This window comes from Choristoneura fumiferana, chromosome Z, assembly GCF_025370935.1.
Source record: "Choristoneura fumiferana chromosome Z, NRCan_CFum_1, whole genome shotgun sequence".
In the NCBI taxonomy this organism is placed as follows: domain Eukaryota; kingdom Metazoa; phylum Arthropoda; class Insecta; order Lepidoptera; family Tortricidae; genus Choristoneura; species Choristoneura fumiferana.
The window spans coordinates 29506247-29527268 of NC_133472.1; the positions used below are offsets into that span (position 1 = coordinate 29506247).

At 35.8% G+C, this 21022-nt stretch overlaps 1 protein-coding gene across 3 annotated transcripts; it reads right to left on the bottom strand.

Moving 5' to 3' along the window:
• Positions 1-213: 213 nt before the first annotated feature.
• LOC141439343 (uncharacterized) lies at positions 214-9626 on the bottom strand. 3 transcript variants are annotated; one of them, XM_074103647.1, is made up of 3 exons: positions 9584-9626; positions 2119-2279; positions 214-2040 (listed from the first exon to the last, which is right to left on the bottom strand). In XM_074103647.1, the coding sequence occupies exons 2-3, from the start codon at positions 2271-2273 to the stop codon at positions 1158-1160; spliced, it is 1038 nt and encodes a 345-aa protein (XP_073959748.1). In that variant the 5' UTR covers positions 2274-2279; positions 9584-9626; the 3' UTR covers positions 214-1157. The 3 variants fall into 3 exon arrangements, with proteins under 3 accessions (XP_073959748.1, XP_073959734.1, XP_073959740.1); XM_074103633.1 differs by lacking the exon at positions 9584-9626 and adding an exon at positions 9094-9142; XM_074103639.1 differs by lacking the exon at positions 9584-9626 and adding an exon at positions 2672-2715.
• Positions 9627-21022: the final 11396 nt, after the last annotated feature.

The following is a 21022-nucleotide window of genomic DNA, read 5'->3' on the forward strand; positions in this document are numbered from 1 at the left end:
TCGCACCTGGTAACGGATGCCGAATAAAAAAGGAATTACCTACGGAAGGTACAGTCAACTCAAAGTTTGGTATAATACCTATAGTATGAAGCAATCAAGCGTTCCACGCAATTTTGTAATTTATTTTATTTTTGTATTTGTTACCAGCTGATATTTTGTAACAGACACAAACTAAAGAATATTTTTACACAATAGAGATAAATTAAAAAACTATTTAATATTTAAAAGGTTTATTACTCGGATACGCAGACGTGCTACAAAAGCAGTGCTTGAGTAGGTAATTGACTAAATATTTCTTAATATTTAATGGTACATAGTTATAAACATAGAGATTTAGAAGTGGGTTGGAAAATTTTAACGTCACTAGACTGATATGAATAGGTATGATTAAAAATAAAATTCAGACACAAATAAACTTCCATACCTACTATAAAGTCTTATGCATTATCTATGCATAGTCTTATGAATTATCATTACCTTTTCCGGTGACATTTCATGGAGGTGTATCTTAATTTAATTATGTTCTTTATAACTCAGCGTCAACTAAATCAGAGGGATTGAAAACAATACAATGTGTTTTTTCTGTAACATTCACTGATTCTCAAACATTAGTAACATCGTGCGGCTCTTTCAAAAAGCCAATCGAGATATTTTCATTATAACAAGGTTAGATACTGTTATATTTTAAACAAAAATCTTTGGGACAGCAATTTAGAATGATTTAATTGTAGATCTGAAGGTTTATTTGTAATTTTTATGCGCCACATTAAATAAACAGTGTTTAAACAAAAAGTTTGGGCGCCATTAGTTACGGCGAGGGTGGCGCCAGAGGGTCGCTCGCCAAGATTTTTCTCGCCAGGTATCCACTTTAAAGTCAGTTCACATTGTTGTATCACCGACGGTATTTTTTGTAATGTAAATTTCCTTGTTTCGTCAAACTTTTCAAGAAAATTTAAAATAATATTGCAATAATCATCACTACGACTTACGGGACCTTGATTCGGACATTTTTCTTTTAACATTTACGAATCAATTCAACGGGTTAATTTCACGCAAAAAATACATTTTAAATTCAATCTCGTCGTATCTATTTTTTTACCGAACCGAATAAGTAGTGGTCAATTAGGTAGTTGTTATAATACTTGGTTTTATACATTTTACGTAGAACATTTATTCTGTGTACGGGGCAACTTGTTCGTAGGATTAGTCCTTCTTGAAAGTCTGAAAGTTTTACAAAGCAAAGTAACCTTAGCTCCCCCCGAAATATTTTCATCGAGAGTTTTTGTTGTATTAGTCAGCAAATATTTATTTGAGAAGTGGGAAGTTTTCATATTTATACTGTTTAAGATTTTGGGATCCAATGTGATTTGAGTATCTACATCATTTTGTCTCTTATTGTCATCTAACTCCGAGATAGTTGAGCTTCTAGTGTAATTGCAAACGACGTCTACTCTGATAACTTGAACAGTTTCCGGACTCTGAGCTCTTGATATCGTTAGACATTTGCGTTTCCCTGACTTATGATAAACTACTTTTGTATCCTCTGATATAAGGTCAGGTGGTTCTTCTTTAACAGTTTCTTTTATATTCTTGATTCTACAGTTATTTTTAACAGCGCCATCTAATTTTCGATGTTTCTTTAAATCTAGGCCCTGTTTTCTCGATTCTACTTGCACCGCTTTGTTTTCCTTAACTTTGTTATTAAGGGTGTAAAATAGCACACTAGATTTTTCGGAGACCGGTGCGGAAGGCTCGTTGTTAAGAATGTATTTTACGTAGTCATCAAAATAGTAGCACGTGAGCTGAGAGGAGCATTCGTCTGCGTCGTTTTCTTCATCTTCTACTATTTGCTTCACGAACATTCTGTGCTTTTTGCCATCGCTCAGAGCTTTGTACTTGAAGCAAGTTTTTGATCGTTTTCTTTCGTGGACATCGCCATTGAATTTCAAGTTTTGGACTGATAGAAATAGGTCTTCATTTTGCTGTGCTTGTGTATTGTCTATAGTGGCTAGGGTATCATCGTTTGCGTTGCAATGAAATCTGTAATCAATATCAATTTGTTTACAACTATTTTTTTGACATGTTATCGTTGCAGATCTGTGGTTACATATAGCTTACCTCTCGAGCAGATCAGCCCACCGGGGGTCCTCCTCGTGGTCCGGGTTGACCAACCGCTTCTGGCAGTACCTCCGCGGCCGCTCGCTCGGCGTGCGCCGAGCCGAACTTACTGCTGGCTTCGATCTCTCGTGAAGATGAAGCCTAGCGCATTTCATGATGACCTATTGATACAACACGAATTCTTTGTCAATTCAAATATTATTTAGACCTATCAAATAGTACGTTTTAAATTTATTAGTTTATCTTATCTCTAAACTATAAACCTTAAATAGAATAGGTACCGATGGTACGGAACTATTTGAATTAATTCGCCTGCCGTGATTTGCTTCCATTATTTCAAATTTAACTAAACAACGTGACGTGGCGATGCTCCGTGGAGTCGTGATAAACATGCTATGGTATACACTGAACTGAACCCAAACTGAACCCACTAGTGACGATTAGAATATAGTACATTCCAATCGTCACTAAAGGGTTCAGTTTATACTTTTTATGGGCAAACACACAGTAGTTAAGTTAAATAACAAAAAGCCAAGATATCAATGTAACAAACTCGGAACTGATCAACGGCTTGCGAAGCGAATTGCAAATCTTCGTCTCCACTCCATTGTTTAAAATCCTTTCATTTTGGAAGCAATTATTTCTCAAAGAGATTTGCTTCCAACTGTCCCTCTCACACTTTCAAATTCTAAGATGGGTAGGAAAAAGACAGCTGTCAACAAGGATTTTTTTTAGAAAGTATTGATAAAGGAACTACAATGCCGGCAGGATGGTGTATTTAAACTGGCAACGTAGCGGTCCACATGTTCTTGGGAATAGCTCTGCCAACAATGCAAAAAAATAAAGGCAGGGAGCAAATGGTTTTGATACCTGTTTGCAAAAACCTTTCTGGGAGTTTAGAAATTAATATCAATCATGTTTTGTATTTTTTGTGATTTTTTTAGCAGTGATGTTGAATTTAATAATCATTTCAGTAGCCTGTTTTCTTTATTCTTGTAATTTAACGTTATCTTTTCCGTGTACATAATTAACTTGATTGGCATAATCAAACGTCACAGCGGCGGGAGGGTACGTGCCACCTGATTCGAAATAAGTCGCTATATTTTTTAAACAGATTCAAACATCAACTTGTCACGCACGCGATACGACTTCATCTATTGCGTCATTGCGTGAATATTTTCCATCTTTCACGGCAAAATGTATCAAGTTGGCTTGGTCGTGCTATAAAACTCGCACACAGCTTCAAAATAATAGGCACAGCTGCTAGACGAAGCTAGAGACACACAGAGACGCACGATGCATCCAAGCGGGCGTCTCGGGAACAAAAAAATGCATTATTATTATCCCGGCACGGGGACAGACATCTCGACACACCAAATTAAACCATATCTCTAGCACTTTAAAAGTCAGGCTACGAAAGTTAGGCCTCGTGAACGATTAACTCGGATCTCATCCTCGAAATGAACCGACTCAGTCGTTGTATACTACACTTTATAATCATGGCGCTTAGGCGTTCCTCCGCACGCAGTAATCGAACGCACAGGAATTTTAGAACAATAATTTAATTGTTTGTAAAACTTCTTCTGTCATCGCATAGATCCAACAAAAGACACCTAACTTCAGACCACCTCCAACCACCAACTTCAGACAATAAAACTGGAGTACTTATTTATAGTTCAGCTTTAGTTTTTAATGACTTTTATAAAATTTACAGACTGCCCACATTCATGCAAAAGCACTACAATTGTATTTTGAATTAATTCTGAGCTTATACACTGTAATCGTACCTATTTACTCTCAAGATGACTTTTCTAAGTGCTTGTAACTTTTAAAGAAGGGCTTCGGAACTCCAAACAATGCCCTGACTTGTCTTCTCTGTATAGGTGATGTTCTTAATTTGCTATCTCCGGTCCGTTCGCATGAAAAATAATGTTTGAACAAAAGGAACTTCGAAACCATTGCAAATGAATAAATTGTAAGCAGCTCGCCACAAAGGTGTTAAGAACAATGTTTTTGAATTGGTTATTCAGATGAATTAAGAAAGGGTAAGTTGAATCTTGACAATTGAATAAAATGGCACGTTAAAATTAATTTCTATAGATAAAATACTAATATTTTAAGGAAGGGTGACATCTATTTGGCATATTTTCTAATGTCCGAAACTTAAATTACGCATAAACAGGTTTGGCATAATTTATTTACGCCTAATTTTAAACTAGCCGAAATGTATGTTAGCATAATTCTTCATAAGCCGAATGATTGTTTACCCGAATATTATATTAGCATAATATTAACATAGCCGAATTTTATTATGCATAATATTGTTTAGCATATATGTAATTTAGCCGAATTTTGTTAGCCCGAAATCCTGTCCAAATCTATGTCCGAAAATAAATTTAGAACTATTTCTTGATTAGTGTAATGGTAAATATAAAAACGGTAAATGGTAAACAGTATAATTATGACTAGAAAAATAGATTATTAGGTTAGGTTAGAAATGTATTTGTAACGGAACGAACAGCCACCACTAAAAGAAGCATTAAAAAACGTACATAATCTACCCTCCTTTTAACCTGGATAAGTTCATTAGTTACCTTATGTCATTCAGAGTCAACTTTGTCACAGTTATGTCCCCGCATTATAAAATACTACCACCCACTAGTTAAGTACTACTTTCCAGAGAAGTGGATTGGATTAGGTTAAGCTTAGGTAAGTTATAAAATATAAAGTTACGTTGAGGAAAACCATCGTTTTTGTTGTAATATTAAAGGATACTCATTTAATTATATCGGCAAAATTACATATGCGAAAGTAACTTTCTGCGTAACTAATTTATGCGAAAGTCATTTTCTGCCTAAATAATATTCGGAATTCGCAAATTATGCGTAAAAGAATTCTGCGTAATATAATTATGCGAAAACAGTTTCAGCACAAATACTATTATGCGTAAACAATTTATGCGAAATAGAATTATGACGAAAATATGCGTAAAGAAATATATGAGTAAAGTAATATAGAATAAACTGCTCGTTTCATTCAACTTCGACATTTATAGCTTAAGTAAGTACGAAAAAAAGGACAAGTCTGTCCTAATAATGTCTACACTTGTTATCAAAGCCCTAAGAAAGGATCCATCAAACAAGTTGACCAACGTGAGTCCACCTGTCAGTAGGTCATCCAACAAAAGAGGGTCACGGGACTTCAGTTGATCGTGCCACTGCATCCTAATCTCTCGATGGTTTTTGTATTACCAGCACAATAGACCGGACCCCCGGAATGCTGACTTTAAAAGAAATAAAATGCATTTCTGACCACGCCCTGTCGTCCGCAAAAGTCTATTAGTAATAATTTAAAGTTGACTGATAAATTACTGTTGAGATGGCCGTCTGTTTAATAATGAGTTCTTCTTCTACTAACTAATCATGGGAATAATATAAGATGAAAAGAAGTCTAAATATCAATTTCGATCTATATTATTGCAGGCGTTGCATGAAATTCGGTTAACTGTAGTGCATTTTATAAATGCATCCCTATACACCGGCTGACTATTCATGTCATGACCCCTTTGCGCCAAAATCTGTCGCAGACAAAGCCGGGTGTGCGAATATATAGCGAGGCAGTGAGTAAATAAAGGGATGATATATTGTGAACAGTGACGTGATTAAAAAAAACCATTTCCCTTAGTGCTGTCAAGGTGCATTCTTGCTAGGGCTGTAGTGGGTACTGCGATATCGGTAAAAATACGATAAAGGTTTACAACTGTTAGCTTTAAAGGGCTATTAAAATAGGTGAACGTCAGTAAAGCAAAAAGTAGAATAGTTAAAAGAAAACAAAACTTTGTCTGTTTCTTGGTTTGTTGGGGTTAAAAAAATCTATTACTTAGTGAAAGCTTTTTAATAATTGATATCCGAAATAATAAAAGCCTATTTCAATTCAATCACTGACAGTCGGGTTTTTTATTGAATTAACTTATTTCTATCCCGCGGGAATAATCCTATGTCACGTAGGTCACAGAGTCACGGGCAAAAGAAACACTGAGGTTTTCTAAAATTACACACCAGACCTGAGGATGGGGTTCAAAGTTTGTAGGTACTCATTATGATTATCTAGGTTGATTTTTAAATTCGAAAATTTACAATTGTATAATCCTCCGAAGAAAAATAAAGAAATAAAGACTGTGGAAAGTAAATCTGTGTTATCCCAAGTTTAACGCGAGTGAAGCCGCAGGCAAAAGCTAGTTAGATATAAACTAGACATCAACGTTACAGAAACCCTACTAGGTATAACTATTTTGCAGCCAGCTTCAGTTTACAGTTCCAGCTACACAAAGCTATGTATGTATGAGTATTACGGTAGATTGTGCTATATTTTTAATAATGTTAATTCTTATTAATTTCATCTTTATATCAATTTCAACATCAATAAATCATTTGATTTCATTATTTTAATGCCCTAAATTTTATTTCATACTAGCAGTCCTGCGACTCCGTTCGCGCAGAATTCGTTTATCGCTATCCCGCGGGAACTGTGAAATTTTCCGGGATAAAAACTTTCCTATGTCCTTCTCCGGGACCTAAACTATCATCCCGAATTTCATCTGAATCGGTTCAGTGGTTTAGACGTGAAGTCGCAAACAATCAGGCTTACAAAATTTCGTATCGCCCTATTATAATAAATACGAAAGTTTGTAAGTCTGTTTCTCTAAACCGCTGAATTGATTTAGATGAAATTCGGTATACAGATAGTTTGAGTCCCAGGGAAGGAGATTAGGATAAGAATTTTATCCCGGAAAATTCAGTAGTTCCCGCGGGATAGTGAAAACCGAATTCTACGCAGACGGAGTCGCGGGTAACGGGTAGTTTATAATATTAGTGAGATTGGATACCTAAAGGAATGCAAGGAAAAAATATTTGAAGGGAAGGAAGATTGGTTATTTAATATCGATAATTTCATCGACAAGTTCGACTACCCTGACCTACGGCCACCTCTCAGGTGAAGGTAATCGTTGTGGGAACTATTAATTCTGTCATGAAAAAAAATATCGCCCTCTCTTTCTAAAATTGGTTGCCAGACAATTTTATAAAGAACACGTTGAATGCGATAGATGATTCAATAGCTTTTTGGCTTGTCGCTACGTCATTATGATATGATATTATATAGTTTCTTGTATTATGTTTCTATGTGATGATAGTAAATGGTTACTTTACAAGAGGATAAATACGACTAAAAGTTTAATTCATATCGTTTTTAACCTACAAGCCAGTCTAGATCTAGGATCAGTACTTCTTTGTGTCAAGTATTAATAAGTTTTGAAAATAAAGTTGTTTTTTTTATTATATATACATTATATTGTAAATACCAAACCTGGACTGTATGAAATTATAGGGGTTGAAGAATCATAAAGTCTTAACTTCTTTAGTCACGTGTGAACGAAATGCATTGTCATCGCATTTACCAGAATCTCTATTTGGAACTGGCTAAGCGAGATCACTGCGTCGCACAACCTATGGTCTGTGCATGGCTAACACGTGCTAACACTAAAACGCGGGATCATTTAAATTCCTTAAATCTCGCTGCTATCTCGCTTGGATGGTACCGAATTGAGACTTAGCAATCCCAGGGTAATTTTAATTTGCGGAGATCTTTTGACTATAAAAAAACAGGTAAGTAACTTACCTTCTAATAACTTAACCAATTTAGAAAAGTTGAAAAATCCCCCATATACATAGGGTATAATTTCAAAGTTCATTATGTCAAAAACCGCTAAGCCGATTTTTACTAAACATGGCTAAGAACCACTGCAAGGACTCTCGTTATCACGCGAAAAAGAACCGTAAGTACATATCGAAACATAGACAGACATTAACGTCAAACAAGCTAATAACAACCCTCTTTTGCGTCAGGGGTTAGTAAAATAATTGTGCTACATGGACGTCTCAGTAGATTCTTGACATTTTACTACATTTTATATTCACCATGCGCTAGGCGCTAGCGTGTTGTGGTTTGCTTGTATACGAAACCAACCCAGAGATGGACGGTTTGAATGATTTTATTTGATGCCTTAGTGTAGGCATAGTTTTAAGTAAAATAGTAAATCTGTCGAAGTATTAAAATGTATTATAGATGTTAAGTGCACTCGTGGGTCTCGTAGATACAAAAGTAGCTCTAAAACAATAAAAAATAATACTATAAGTATGTATTTTGCCTGGTGAATAATTATATCATCATTTTACTTAATGTATGTTACACAGTATCTCCACTGACCGGAGAAGACGACAATGCCTACGGCGAAATTTCCGGCCTAAGATTATTTACAATTAAAAGCTTCGGGAAATTCGGCCCGTGTTATGCATTGTTTACACGGCCCTGTGTAAATAACCAATAACCAACAGATTTTTAGAAGCAATAAATAACAGGTAGAAACTTTTGTCTTTCTATAGTCCATAGAAAGCAAAGCAACACGTTTCGCGTTGTAAAAAATACTGCAGTACAGTAAACTTAATTACCGATAGCCGTGACAATGGGAGTTGGCGCTCGTCGCCTTTGTCGGCCGCTTTGTCGACTTCACACGGGCCGCTCGATAGGTACGCATCGAGCCCGACCATTATGTACGATCGATTTTTACGAGGGAATTATTGCTTGCAAATTGGCCTGATAATTTGATAGTTTTGGCTGAAAGGTGTTTGTTAAACCTACTTATTTACATTGTTTTCAATGCCCCACCAATCGCAAAAGTTTCTCAAACTGATTGACAAAGGCATGCATAGTGCTAGTGTTATTATTGTAAGCATGTCGTTTTGATCAATTGCAACATAAGTACGTGCTAAAACTGCTACAATTAAAATTAAATAACACGTAAAAAGAAAAAGATCAATTTTTTTTTATTTTACACGTGGTGATTTTAAGACCCTTAAAGGTGAGGTATTAGACTAAAAATATTATTGGTGCATTATAATGTTTGGAGAAAAGTTTTACCAGTCGCAAGGGTGAAAACGATACGCCTCGCCGGCGCGGTGCCTACCGATCGACTACGGCGCCAACGCGGTATAATCATAACCTCTGATTCAGGTTAAGCCTCGTTCATAATTGTACCGAATCACTACGAAACGCTAGCTGCGGCGACATCGTAAATATAAAAGTTATGGCCATACGTTAAACGACCCCGTGTAAGTAACATCGATTAAAACTAAGCGTACCGTACAGTGAAGTATAATGCCCAAGTGTGTTATTTTATTTACAGTTTTTGTCGTATGTGCAGTAGAGGTAAACGTTCTTAGATTAAGTATTAAACCCTAAAATCAATAAAATTATCACGGATCTTAAACTTGTGACTAAAATCATAAAGCTGACGTTAATATTTAGGTAAGTAAACGATTAATTGCACATTTGGCAGTTAGATAATTAATGCGTTTATAAAAATAAACAGGAGGGTTGATACAATATTACCAGCGTTACGACAAGATACCTGAGTGCGCTATGACATCTGCGAGCGAATGGGTCAAGTTATGATTGACGGCCGACCGCGGCGATGAATCCGCGGACCATTTTCCCGCGGACAAGGTTCGTCTAATCTGAAGCATTGATTCCCAACCTCTCTTAGGGTTCCGGACCTGAAAAACAAAACAAAAGGGTGTATCATAATAAAAAACTGAAAATTATTTGCAGAGACAACGTGGTTACAAATAAAATATCAATTCAAAAACAATCTTACATCAAAACATGACTGTGACATAAGCAAAAGCTGAATTTTAAAAGTTATATTTATTAAAAATCATAATTTCAAGTAGACATAGTTTGCATCAATTATTGAGCTAGCATCGTCTGTACAATTTTTACCTGACCTTATTTTTAACCACCGATGCAAAAACGCCAGTTTCTGTCTGCCTGCGGCATCGTAGCTCTCAAACGGATGGTCCAATTTCGATGCGGTTTTTTTGGTGAAAGCGAGTTTCCTTGCGATTATTCTTAGCTACGTTTAATTAGAATAAGTTAAGCCATTCTTGAAATATTGAACTTTAACATGATAATGTCGGAAGTTTTTCAACTTTTCTAAGTTGGTTAGGCTATTGTTCTTGCAGACCACTGGTTGAGAACCACTGGTCTAAAGAATTGCCTCCTGAAACAAAAATCGCAGGCGCGCTTAACGGGATATGCACGCCGCGCGGCCGACACCTAACCGCCGCAGCCCTACCTATTTCTCGGGCGGGTGAGTCGTCCCGGCTCGAACCTCGTGTTTTTATGAGCTAGACTTCAGCCTCGTATGAACTATGTGTCATGCCGCTGTTATCTACGCCGAAAGACCTTTACAGCCAAGTTTATTATATGACGAAGCTTGAAATAACTCCCTATAAAACATGTGTTTGATTCCAGCGGAGCACGCTAAATATCTACATTATGCGAGCATGTGAAGTTCAAGAATCTTTTAGCTATGGTTGACGTAGGTTATTTACCTATTCTGTTTTCCCGCTGTGGTATCAAGTGCAGATAAGAATAATTCATGTCGTGCAGTTGAGGTAACACAAGTTACTAGCTTTTGCCCGTGACTTTGTCTGCTAAAAGCTATACTACGTCCATTCCAGGGTTTTAAATTATCTCCATACCAAATTTGATCTATATCGCAGTGGTTTAAGTATGAAGCGGTATCACACAGACATAGTTACTTTTGTTCTTCATGTGACTTAAATGAAGATCGCTATGTATTTTTTTTAATAAACTTAGTACTTTGCTTTGCTCAACTTTAACAGATCAAATCGCGAATTTCACATATTCATTGGTAAATATAAAATTGAAACTGTCAAGCAAAAATATAAGTAGGGTGACGGAACCAATCATGGGCATGTTAAGCACAGTGTAGTACCTAGTAATGGGTCCAGTTATGATCATATGTTATCTGAACACAGTGTTATTAGTTTTAAAAAAGTAATAAAAAAAACATTTATTGCCACTTAAAATAAGACAGGTTACAAAAATATAAAAAAACACATAAGCAGGTGGCAATGGGCTCAGGCTCAGCATAAGCTGCGAGCAAAGGAAACTTGCAGCGCTGATTTTCAGCCTAAAAAGTCCCACAGCGTAAAAAGTTAACTCTAGATCCGGGTAAGGCTGCATTGGTTTAAGAACAAAAAAGAAAATGAGCATGAAATAAAATTAAAAAGAACAGAACAGGTGGCAAGGCATCATTGCGAGTCTTTTGTCTTAGGCCAAGTGTTTGAAGCTCTGAAAATGAACACTGGTTGAGTTCGAATCGTATAGTGTGGTGGTGGCGACAGATGGGTTCCCGTGACCCATGCGCGCTCCCACAGTGAGTAGTGTCCGTTTCTTTAAATTAGGGTTAGCGAAAAAATACATTATTGATTTCTGTCCATGACAGGAGCCAGCACCCTAGTAGCTATATTTATATTTACATAGTAGAAGTAGCAGACATTGACATTGCCTGATTGATCGAGTTTATGATGATAAGAACGTCAGTTGCTTTAGTACTGTACCATGCAGTGCCCTTAGTGTAAGTTTTCGGTTACAAAATACGTCTCGATCGCGTTCGCATTAAAATCTCAATTTGTATGCAAACACGAACAGCACCTCTAGCGGAACGTTTGCGATGTTCGTGTTTCCATATAAATTGAGATTTTAACGCGAACGCAATCGAGACGTATTTTGTAACCAAAAACTTACACTAAGAATACAGTACCTGTATTATTTATGGCATGAACTTTAAGCTATCCCAATTACTTGCACGATTTAATAAAAAACTGACCAAGTGTGTGGTGAGCCTCGCGCAGTGCAGGGTGATGTACCTAATATGCAGCAAATTTTTTCAACTACCCTTTGCCCGCGACTTCATCTGAAAAGAATTTGTACACCAATACCCCGCTGGAATTGAATGTCTTCCCCGATACTTAAGCTCTCTCCATACCAAGTTTCTTCCAAATCGAATCTGACGTTATTATATGATTGAACTTCTTTATTTATATGTATATTTATTTGATTCAATTGTTTTCCCTTGTGAATTCCTAGAAATTAAATCGTGGTCTTCATTTACTTCATATACGAAGAACCCGTGTGCAATTTTTTCTAGCTTAGCACTTAAGATTTTGTGACAAGCATAATACCCAATACAAGGGGTGTACTTATAAGGATAAAACGTAGTCTAAGTATTTTATTAATCCACAGATTCATTTAATTCATCCATGTAAAATTTCCTTCGAATCCGTCAGAAACCTGATTACGATAAATAGATTACGATATTTTTTTAATAATTTGTTAGTCAGAAAAAAGTTCTGGCCCAAACCAGTTGTGTATGAAAACACTAAAACAAACAAGGATGAAATAAAACGGATAAAATCGTATCGACTAAATTTAAAACCCGTGGTAAGCCCTAACCTATCGCCTCTCAAACAGAGTTGCTCGCACCTCTGAGTTTTTCGAAATTCATGTGCGGATTACATTTATTTAACGAGCTTTGCGGTGAAGGAAAACATCGTGAGGAAACCTGCACAAATGCGAAGAAATTCAATGGTGCGTGTGAAGATGGGAACTATGGCCCAATGAGAGGAGGCCTGTGCCCAGCAGTCGTATATAGGCTGAAATTTAAAAAGGGAACTATATTTTCTGTCACTTAAATTTAGATTTGTCACTAAACTGCGATACCCTATCTATCCCTAAGAAATATATTAGTCATCATATAAATCAAAACTGTCTCTAAGTATGAGTCATCAGATTATGTACTTAAACCTGTATCCTAAATTATAGTTTGATCATCAAAATTCGATCACCAAAATAATAGATCTGTTACCTAATAATTATATCAGTTCCTTAATTCGATGCTTCTACCTATTCTACTACGGCAGGTATGGTTAGGTACGACGACAAGCGAAGCGAGGAGGAGTGTTAGGTAGAACTGCGAACTGCGACCCTCAGTGTGCGAACGGCCGGCGAAGTGCCAGAACCGAACTTTTTTTTCTAATACTTGTATGATGAGTACAAATGTTTGTAGTAGGTACTTGAGTCTTGGATGTTTGTATGTATTTTAGTGTATAATATGTATGTATGTCTACCCGTTGCTTAGCACCCATAGAACAAACTTTGCTTAGTTTGGGGCTGGGTCAAATGGTGTAATTTGTTAGAGGATATTATTATTATTATTTCATTCATTGTATATTATTATCCTTAAATTTCAGTTCAGTTATTTCATGATCAATATTATTTTCCAGTGATTAAAATTAATTTTTAGGTAGCCATTTCTATATTGTTTGGTGATTCAGTTTTAGTGACACATACATCTATTATTTTGGAACCCAATATAATTATTTGATGATCAATATTATTTCCGAATAATTTTTAAATAATACTTAGGTAACCGTTTTTAATATTATTTGGTGATTCAATTTAGGTGACAGATCTGCTATTTTAGGAACAAATATTATTTATTAGGTCGTCGAAAATGCATTTTTAGGTGATCAATAAAATCATACCCATTTAAAAATAACATATAAATCTAAGTATACTTATATCATTATTTTTAGCGTTAGAAAGAAGGTAAGCAATTTTGACGTGTCTTTTTATTGAAAAACACCTTTGAAAAATAAGTCACAGCAAAAAGGAACAATTAGCTAGGACATTATGATCATTACATTCTTTTGGTATCATAAATTAAGTAATAGTTATTGTTGTTTTGAAAACGTTTTTCAGTAAAAAGACTCGTCAAGATTGTTTATTACACTTTCTCATGCTAAAAAAACGAAGTGTGTCTTATGTGCGACAATCATATTAAGTATATTAATATAAAGTGGGTAGAAGCCGTTATCTCTGTTTGTGTTAGAAACCGTGACTAAAAATTACTATTAACAAATTAATTTTGTATTTACTTAATAGCAATAGGTAAAATTAGTTTTTTGATTAAACGGATAATATAAATCTAAATCGCATTTGAACACAACAGTTGAAACAGCATCGCCTCGTTTTTATTGGTGTTGGTGTAAATTCTAGCAAAAAAAACAGTGGGACCACCCACGCGTTCAGCTCACGCACTCGGCAACTAGCGCATAAAAATGCTTCGACTGTTATCCATGGTGCAGTTTTGGGGTGGTCAAACTATGTATGATCATTTAGCAAGTTTTTGAGGACTTTAATCTACTGATATTATAAATGCAAAAGTTAGTGAATGTTTTTTGCGAAGGGCGCGCGCGAACATCATAAGATCTTTGTCGCACTGTATAAAATTAACAAACGTATGCCTACCTACATATCAAGAAGGTGGTAATTGTGATTAATACATCGTTTAGTTGCTTAATCAATTTTATTAAGCACCTATTTTAAACGATGACAATAAACACCAATTCATTCTTAAATTAGGTAGATATCTGTGACTTTGGAGATGAAATTACGTACTGGAGTGTTGCCAGATGGATTAGAAATCCGGGAATGTCGTTGCTGAAAATGATTTCGTAGAACTCAAAAAATCTGTAAATACTTATACTAGGTCGATTCACAAGAGCTGGCACGAATGGATTGAATGAGTGAATGAAAGTATCTGTGTATGTATTACCTATTTGAATACACTTCACACAAATATGAACATGTCATGCATCTGTAATTTTCCCACATACTCGTAAATATCTAAGTGACATTACGTTCGTGCTTTCGTTCAATCCATTCATTTCAGCTCTTGTTACTCGACCTGTAATTCTACAATTATTTTACTATCTTGCAGAACTAGACTCATCATCAAAGTATTTGTATCTAGCAAAGATATAAAACCGAACTTTACAATATCCGATATAAATTAAAAATGGGCATATTTTGATCGGTAGCTATGTACCTACGCAAAATACGAAAAAGAAATGCAGATTTTATACTTACTTGTGTTATCATTCAACTTATGATTTTTTGTGAGAAATTTAAACTAAGAGCATTTAAAAAAGATTTCAACAAGCTGAGAGCCTCTTCCTCTTTTTAAAAGCGGTTAGTAGTTCATGTTATGGCCCTGAAACAGAGGATCTTTCAGAGTTTACAGAGGATTATGGATTTGAACACGCTCTCGCGCCTTGCATGCGAAATCCATACTAATATTATAAATGTGAAAGTGTGTGTTTGTATGTTTGTCCGTCTTTCACGTCAAAACGGAGCGACGGATCAACGTGATTTTTGGGATACAGACAGTTTATGGGCCAGAGAGTGACATAGGCTACTTTTTATCCCGGAAAAATGCACAGTTACCGAAGGAACAGCGCGCGATAACTGAATTCTACACGGGCGAAGCCGCGGGCAAAAGCTAGTAAAATGGTATTTAAAGGCTTTTCAGCGACGAACGCGATGGTGGAACCAGAAGCCTTATTGTCTAACGCCCTCGGAATCACAGTCGTTTTCACAACTTTTTCTGGCACTCGGTATAGAGTGAGGGTAGAAGGACATGGAGAATGCGATTGCCAGCGCTCGGGCGTTAAACAATACCGCCACTGCACGCATCTGCGAAGTGAACAATCGAATGTGCAAAATTCTCAATCTGCTCTCGGCCCAGTGCATCCCAAGCCCTCTTATTTTTAGAGAAGGGCTGTCTGTATGACCCTGTTGATTTACAGTATTTTTATTTCGCAGGTCTGACCTGACGCTGAAATCTTTCAATACTGCAGAGTTTTGGTTTTTTATGAGTGTGGCAACTCTGCCTCGGGCAATAATTACTGCATCAATGCAGGCAGCGCCACGCAACATCGCGTTCGCTTTGCTGCCAGGGTTGGCACTTCTGTTATAAAGAAGCATGAATTTTAGTTTCTGGAATAAAAATCAATTACATTCAAGTACGTAGTCGTTGAAAAAATAATCCATACTAATATTATAAATGCAAGAGTGTGTGTGTATGTGTTTGTATGTTTGTCCGTCATTCACGTCAAAATGGAGCGACGGATCGACGTGATTATTGGCATAGAGATAGTTTATGAGCCCAAAAGTGACATAGGCTACTTTTATCCCGGTAAAATGCACAGTTTCCGAGGGAACAGCGCGCGATAACCGAATTCCACGCGGGCGAAGCCGCGGGCAAAAGCTAGTATTCGAAATAAAAATACAAGGACCATAATATATTATATGAAATATTTTCTGCGAAACGAAATTCTGTGAAACTTCTGTCTACGAAACAAGGGAAGATCGTGATTTATTACCCGAAAGTATCAACATCCAAAATGTTATCAGACTAATTGGAACAATTGAGTTAATGCATTGTTTGTTTGTTGTCCGGTATAAACTGTGATAGAAACTCAAACTTTGCATTGCGATTAAACTTTTACCTTGTCTAAGCATTTTTATGTAAATTCTCACTTTTCAATATATACAACAGTGATGACCCTGCCGTGATTAATATAGAAAATTGCCTTTATAAACGAAAGAGTGCAATCGCGACGCGATAGACGGATCATTAAAACGTCTGCTATGCTTTAACGATCGTTGTTACCTGATTTACTTACGGCTTGTATAGCGAATGGGTTCAATGATAGTCAGAACTTATGTTAAAAAAGTAGATAAAGACGGGTATTATCTTGATCAGTGAAAATACGCTAGTTTGTCTGTATTCCAAAACAATTCAATCTCTTACAAAATATGTAACTTTTACGAAATATTAGGTACGCTTCTTTTTTTCGACTAAATGAATATGAAAAGAACGTACGGACGACCAAAGATTTGACGTCAATTTTTTTTCCAATCACAGGTTTGCTTTTAATATCGAATTCCGAACTACTTAGTTGTAGTTGACACCAATCACAAGTATTTTTTCTGAAGAGTTTTCGATATAATTATTCACACAGAACTTGCTTAGCCATCGATATCGTAGTCTACGAAAATTCCACCTCAAACTGAGCCGTTTCAATTATAATTCTCTCAATTTAATTTTAAAACCCAATCATAAATCAAGTTGCGGTGATTGGACATACAAAGTCAACTGTAAAAAAAACCTAATAAATACAAGCATTTACTTAAAAATTCCTGGAATACTGACGGCTGTCTTAAAACAAATTATACATTTGCAACGATTTAATTATGTACGCAAAAAACGACTCAATTTTAATACCTTAGCGTAATGTTATTTGAAGGTGATACTGATACATAAATGTTAGTTGAGACCGGACTGAGCCAGCTGTGTGGTCTGCTTGGCCTCGAACAATGAAGTTGGAAAAATAAAATGCAGTGCGGCGGTTTGATCAAGGAAGACGGTGTTTACGTTCCGAACTAAGCTGAAAATTATAGTTTTAAAAAGGTCATAGAACTTTATAAAACAATTAACTTTACATATTAATTAGAAAAACTTGTATACGTATTTTTGTTTTAATTTCCTGAACAAAATTAAATAAAATTATCATTCCGCTCAAACACAATCAGCCTTGAGTGACAAGATATTTAACACTCTCTGTCAAGTGAACCGTCGTTTGTCATAACCGTCAACGAATGGCGGGAAAACTTTTAGTACCTAAGCATTGTGACTTTGACATTTTATGTATCTAAGTGGCCATTTACTCGTTACTCAAGACAGTCAACTGACTATTATTATCTCATTAACAGGGTGTTTTTCCGGCAGTATAGTTGATTCTGTAATTATGTCCAAAAAGTAACATAAACTGTTACATATTTTATACTTAAGTCTACTCTTAGAGACGAGTATTATCAGCTGTTAAAAGTTTGGTATCTAATTTGTTAGAACCTTATATATAGATTTATGGAAATAATAATAACAAACAACAAAATTCATAATTAACTAATGTAGTTTTCATTGAATCTCCTCAGATCCTAAGACTAAGTTGAAAGAATTTTGTTCTGCTAAATCTTCCCATTCCCAACTTCCTTTATTTTTGGATTTAACCCATATTCAATTTTTTCCAAAATTCAAAGCTTGTATTATGGGTACTAAGCGACGGATAAATATAATTATACAGATAGATACATACTTAAATACATATTAAACACCCAAGACCCGAGAACAAACATTTGTATTTTTCATAAGTACAGATATCTGCCCCGACACGGGACACGGGACCTCAAGCTTCGTAGTCCGGTTCTCTAACCACTGGGCCATCTGCTCGTCATTGTTTTGTTACAAGCCTGTTAGAGCACAACGTGATTAGACGACAAATGACAAGTGACACACGTTTAACAGGCGTTATGAATAAAGGGTAAAGATAATGTATTTATGTATAATTAAAATATACATCTAATATAGGGACGACAGACGCTCGTTGACCTATTCCCAAACTAAGCAAAGCTTGTACTTGGTTCTAGATAACGGATAAACATACTTATAAACGTAAATACATACTTAAATAGATAATAAATACATATTAAACATTAAAGACACGAGCATAAATAAGTAAGTTTCACATAATTTTACATTAGAAAAAAAAAGACTTCTGAAAATAAGTGTTTGATGTGTTAAGCCGTACAAATGATATTAATAATTGAAATAATTTACATCGTGGTAAAACAATTTCTTGATCAAGTTAAACTGCCTCTGGTTTTTCTTTTAAAAAATGTTTGAAGTTAGTTACTTAGTTGACAATGAAGCCTTAAGTATGCTAACCTGCTAACCTCGAGATTAATCTGTCATCGTCCAGGATAACAGGATCAAAGGAATTCGGGCACAAATTTGTGCCTCTGGGAGAGGACAGGTTAATTGATTTACTAAATAAGTTAAGTGAGTTCGGTTTCAAAGGTCAGTAATATGATACAGCATCTTTGAATTTAACTTTCCGGCAAAATAACTTGCGTAAATATGTGCCGAACTTCCGGTAAAACTAGCGACCATGTAATAAAGCATGTGGCGTGGGTAGATACCAAATTTACAATATCAACAACTTGATTAGCCTCTTACGATTAGTGATTATAAGTAAAATGTATGTATTTCTGAAAAAGCAGTTAGGAATAATTTGAGAGATTTGATTTGACTAGAAAAATATCCTTAGTTCCTGAAATAGGTTCTTATAGAGGTTCGATCCGGAGATCATACCTGTTATTCCATATAATTATTTACGTCAGTACGTATTTATATAAATAACAGATCCTTCAATCCTATTCAAATCGTGGTTAAATAAAGGTGAGCGTCCACTGCATCGGAATCGAGCCGTACGAAGCGGACGGATTTGTTGCTTTGCATAGATTTCTATGGTACTGCGTGTGTACTGCGTGCACTGGATCGGCATTTTTGCGCCATAGAAATCTGTACAAAGCAACAAACCCATCCGCTTCGTACAGCTTGATTCCGATGCAGTGGACTCTTAACTTTATAGTTCTGTGCGTAAGTGTACCTACTTTATAAAGGAAATTGTTGACACTGTAAGAAGAAAGACGTTATGTCAGTCCCGGGGGGTAAAGTCAATTGGTTCGACAAGTGCACAAAGTCAATACATTAACACTTTAGATATTATAACATTTATTAAATCTTAAAAATTTTAGCAGAATATAAATCAGTGACAGTTTATCGGTACTCAATCTGCAAGATATTAATAACATGTGCCATTCCTATAAGTTGCCCTGGTTCCTTCACTAGAAACAGCCTGTCCCGTACGAAACCAGTCTTAATCCTGTTGTTACCTGATGTCAATAGTTAAAAATTACAAATCCCGTCCCTGCAGCGTCGTCCTGTAACCAACATCTACCTGTCTCGGTTTGACAAGAAGACGTTGCCGGAGAAGGTGTTCAAGCACGTACGCGAGGCGGCACAGGGCCGGTAACAGGGAGCCTTAGTGGTCCATCCTCAAATCGAGTCTCAAATTTCAGTTCATTTAGACTCCAACCAGCAGACGAGGTTGTGGTGTTCCGTCGTTTTAGGGTAGCGACGAAGACGACTTTCAAAAATCCCTAATTTTTTTTATGTATTTTTTTGTCTTTTTGTGTATTTTATTTTTGTATAAGTAATTTGAATTTTATAGCGCATTTTTGAATTGAATTTTATGTTTTAACTGTAACTGGATTTTTTTAATTGACAAATAAATAAATTGTTGCAATAGTCGAAAGGTTCATGGTGATAGTATTAAATTAAACTGTACCTAGTACGACAAGAACCCATTTCTGTGGCAAGCTCCTGACTGGTTACAGTTAAACTGTCGTTTTCTATAACCCATTGAGATCATCGGAAGCGGCTGAGTTGCGACTGGCTGACGTCACCACAAAAGTGAACCAACCAGTTTTTGTCCGAGCTCCAATTTAGCGTTTGATTCTTTATGCACAACTCGCTGTGCCCTAAGGTCGTCTGAGATTCAAGGACAGAGATGTTAATTGCTAAAGCGCCACTGATATACCTACCCACGCCTCCGTATCGCAAGACATGTATGAACATCACGACATAAAACCATCAGAAAACATCCAATTAGTAATGACTATATAACTAATCATAATTTAATCTGCTGAAAGCAATATAATGGTTGAGGTAACGGTAATACTTAGTATAAAGTACAAAAAATAATTCTGTTGAATTAATGAAAACTAAAATCTATTGTTGCTTATTTTGTAAACAAATGTGTTGATGCATTTAAATATTCATAAATTCTAAAAATCTATTTTATAGAAATAAAATTAATTTCGATTAAAACTTGCAAGGATTAGTATTACCTTAAGAAATTATAACGAAATCATATTTAAGTCATCTAGCAGGAAAAATAATCCTAATTTAAACCGTGAAGTTTGACAGTTCTCCTTTTAATGTGAGTGTGACATTAAACTGTTTTTTTCCTTTAAGACTGCCTAAATAACCAAAATACTTTTTAATATAGGTTTTACTGAAAGCTTTGACCCTTCTAGCTACCTACCTTGTTTCCCCGTAGGGCCGTGAGTGGACCTAATACTCGTGTCATAATCAATCTGTTCCTACCTACATTTACATTTTTTTTTTACAATAAGCTAGATGTCATACGCAAATTGTTTTAAAATG

What these genes read in the sequence shown, in the direction of transcription:
- LOC141439343 (XM_074103647.1), bottom strand. Translation starts at nt 2,273, where the DNA reads ATGAAATGCGCTAGGCTTCATCTTCACGAGAGATCGAAGCCAGCAGTA. An exon ending in TGGGCTGATCTGCTCGAGAG is followed by an intron (nt 2,041 to 2,118) that starts GTAAGCTATATG and finishes TATTGATTACAG; the next exon opens with ATTTCATTGCAACGCAAACG.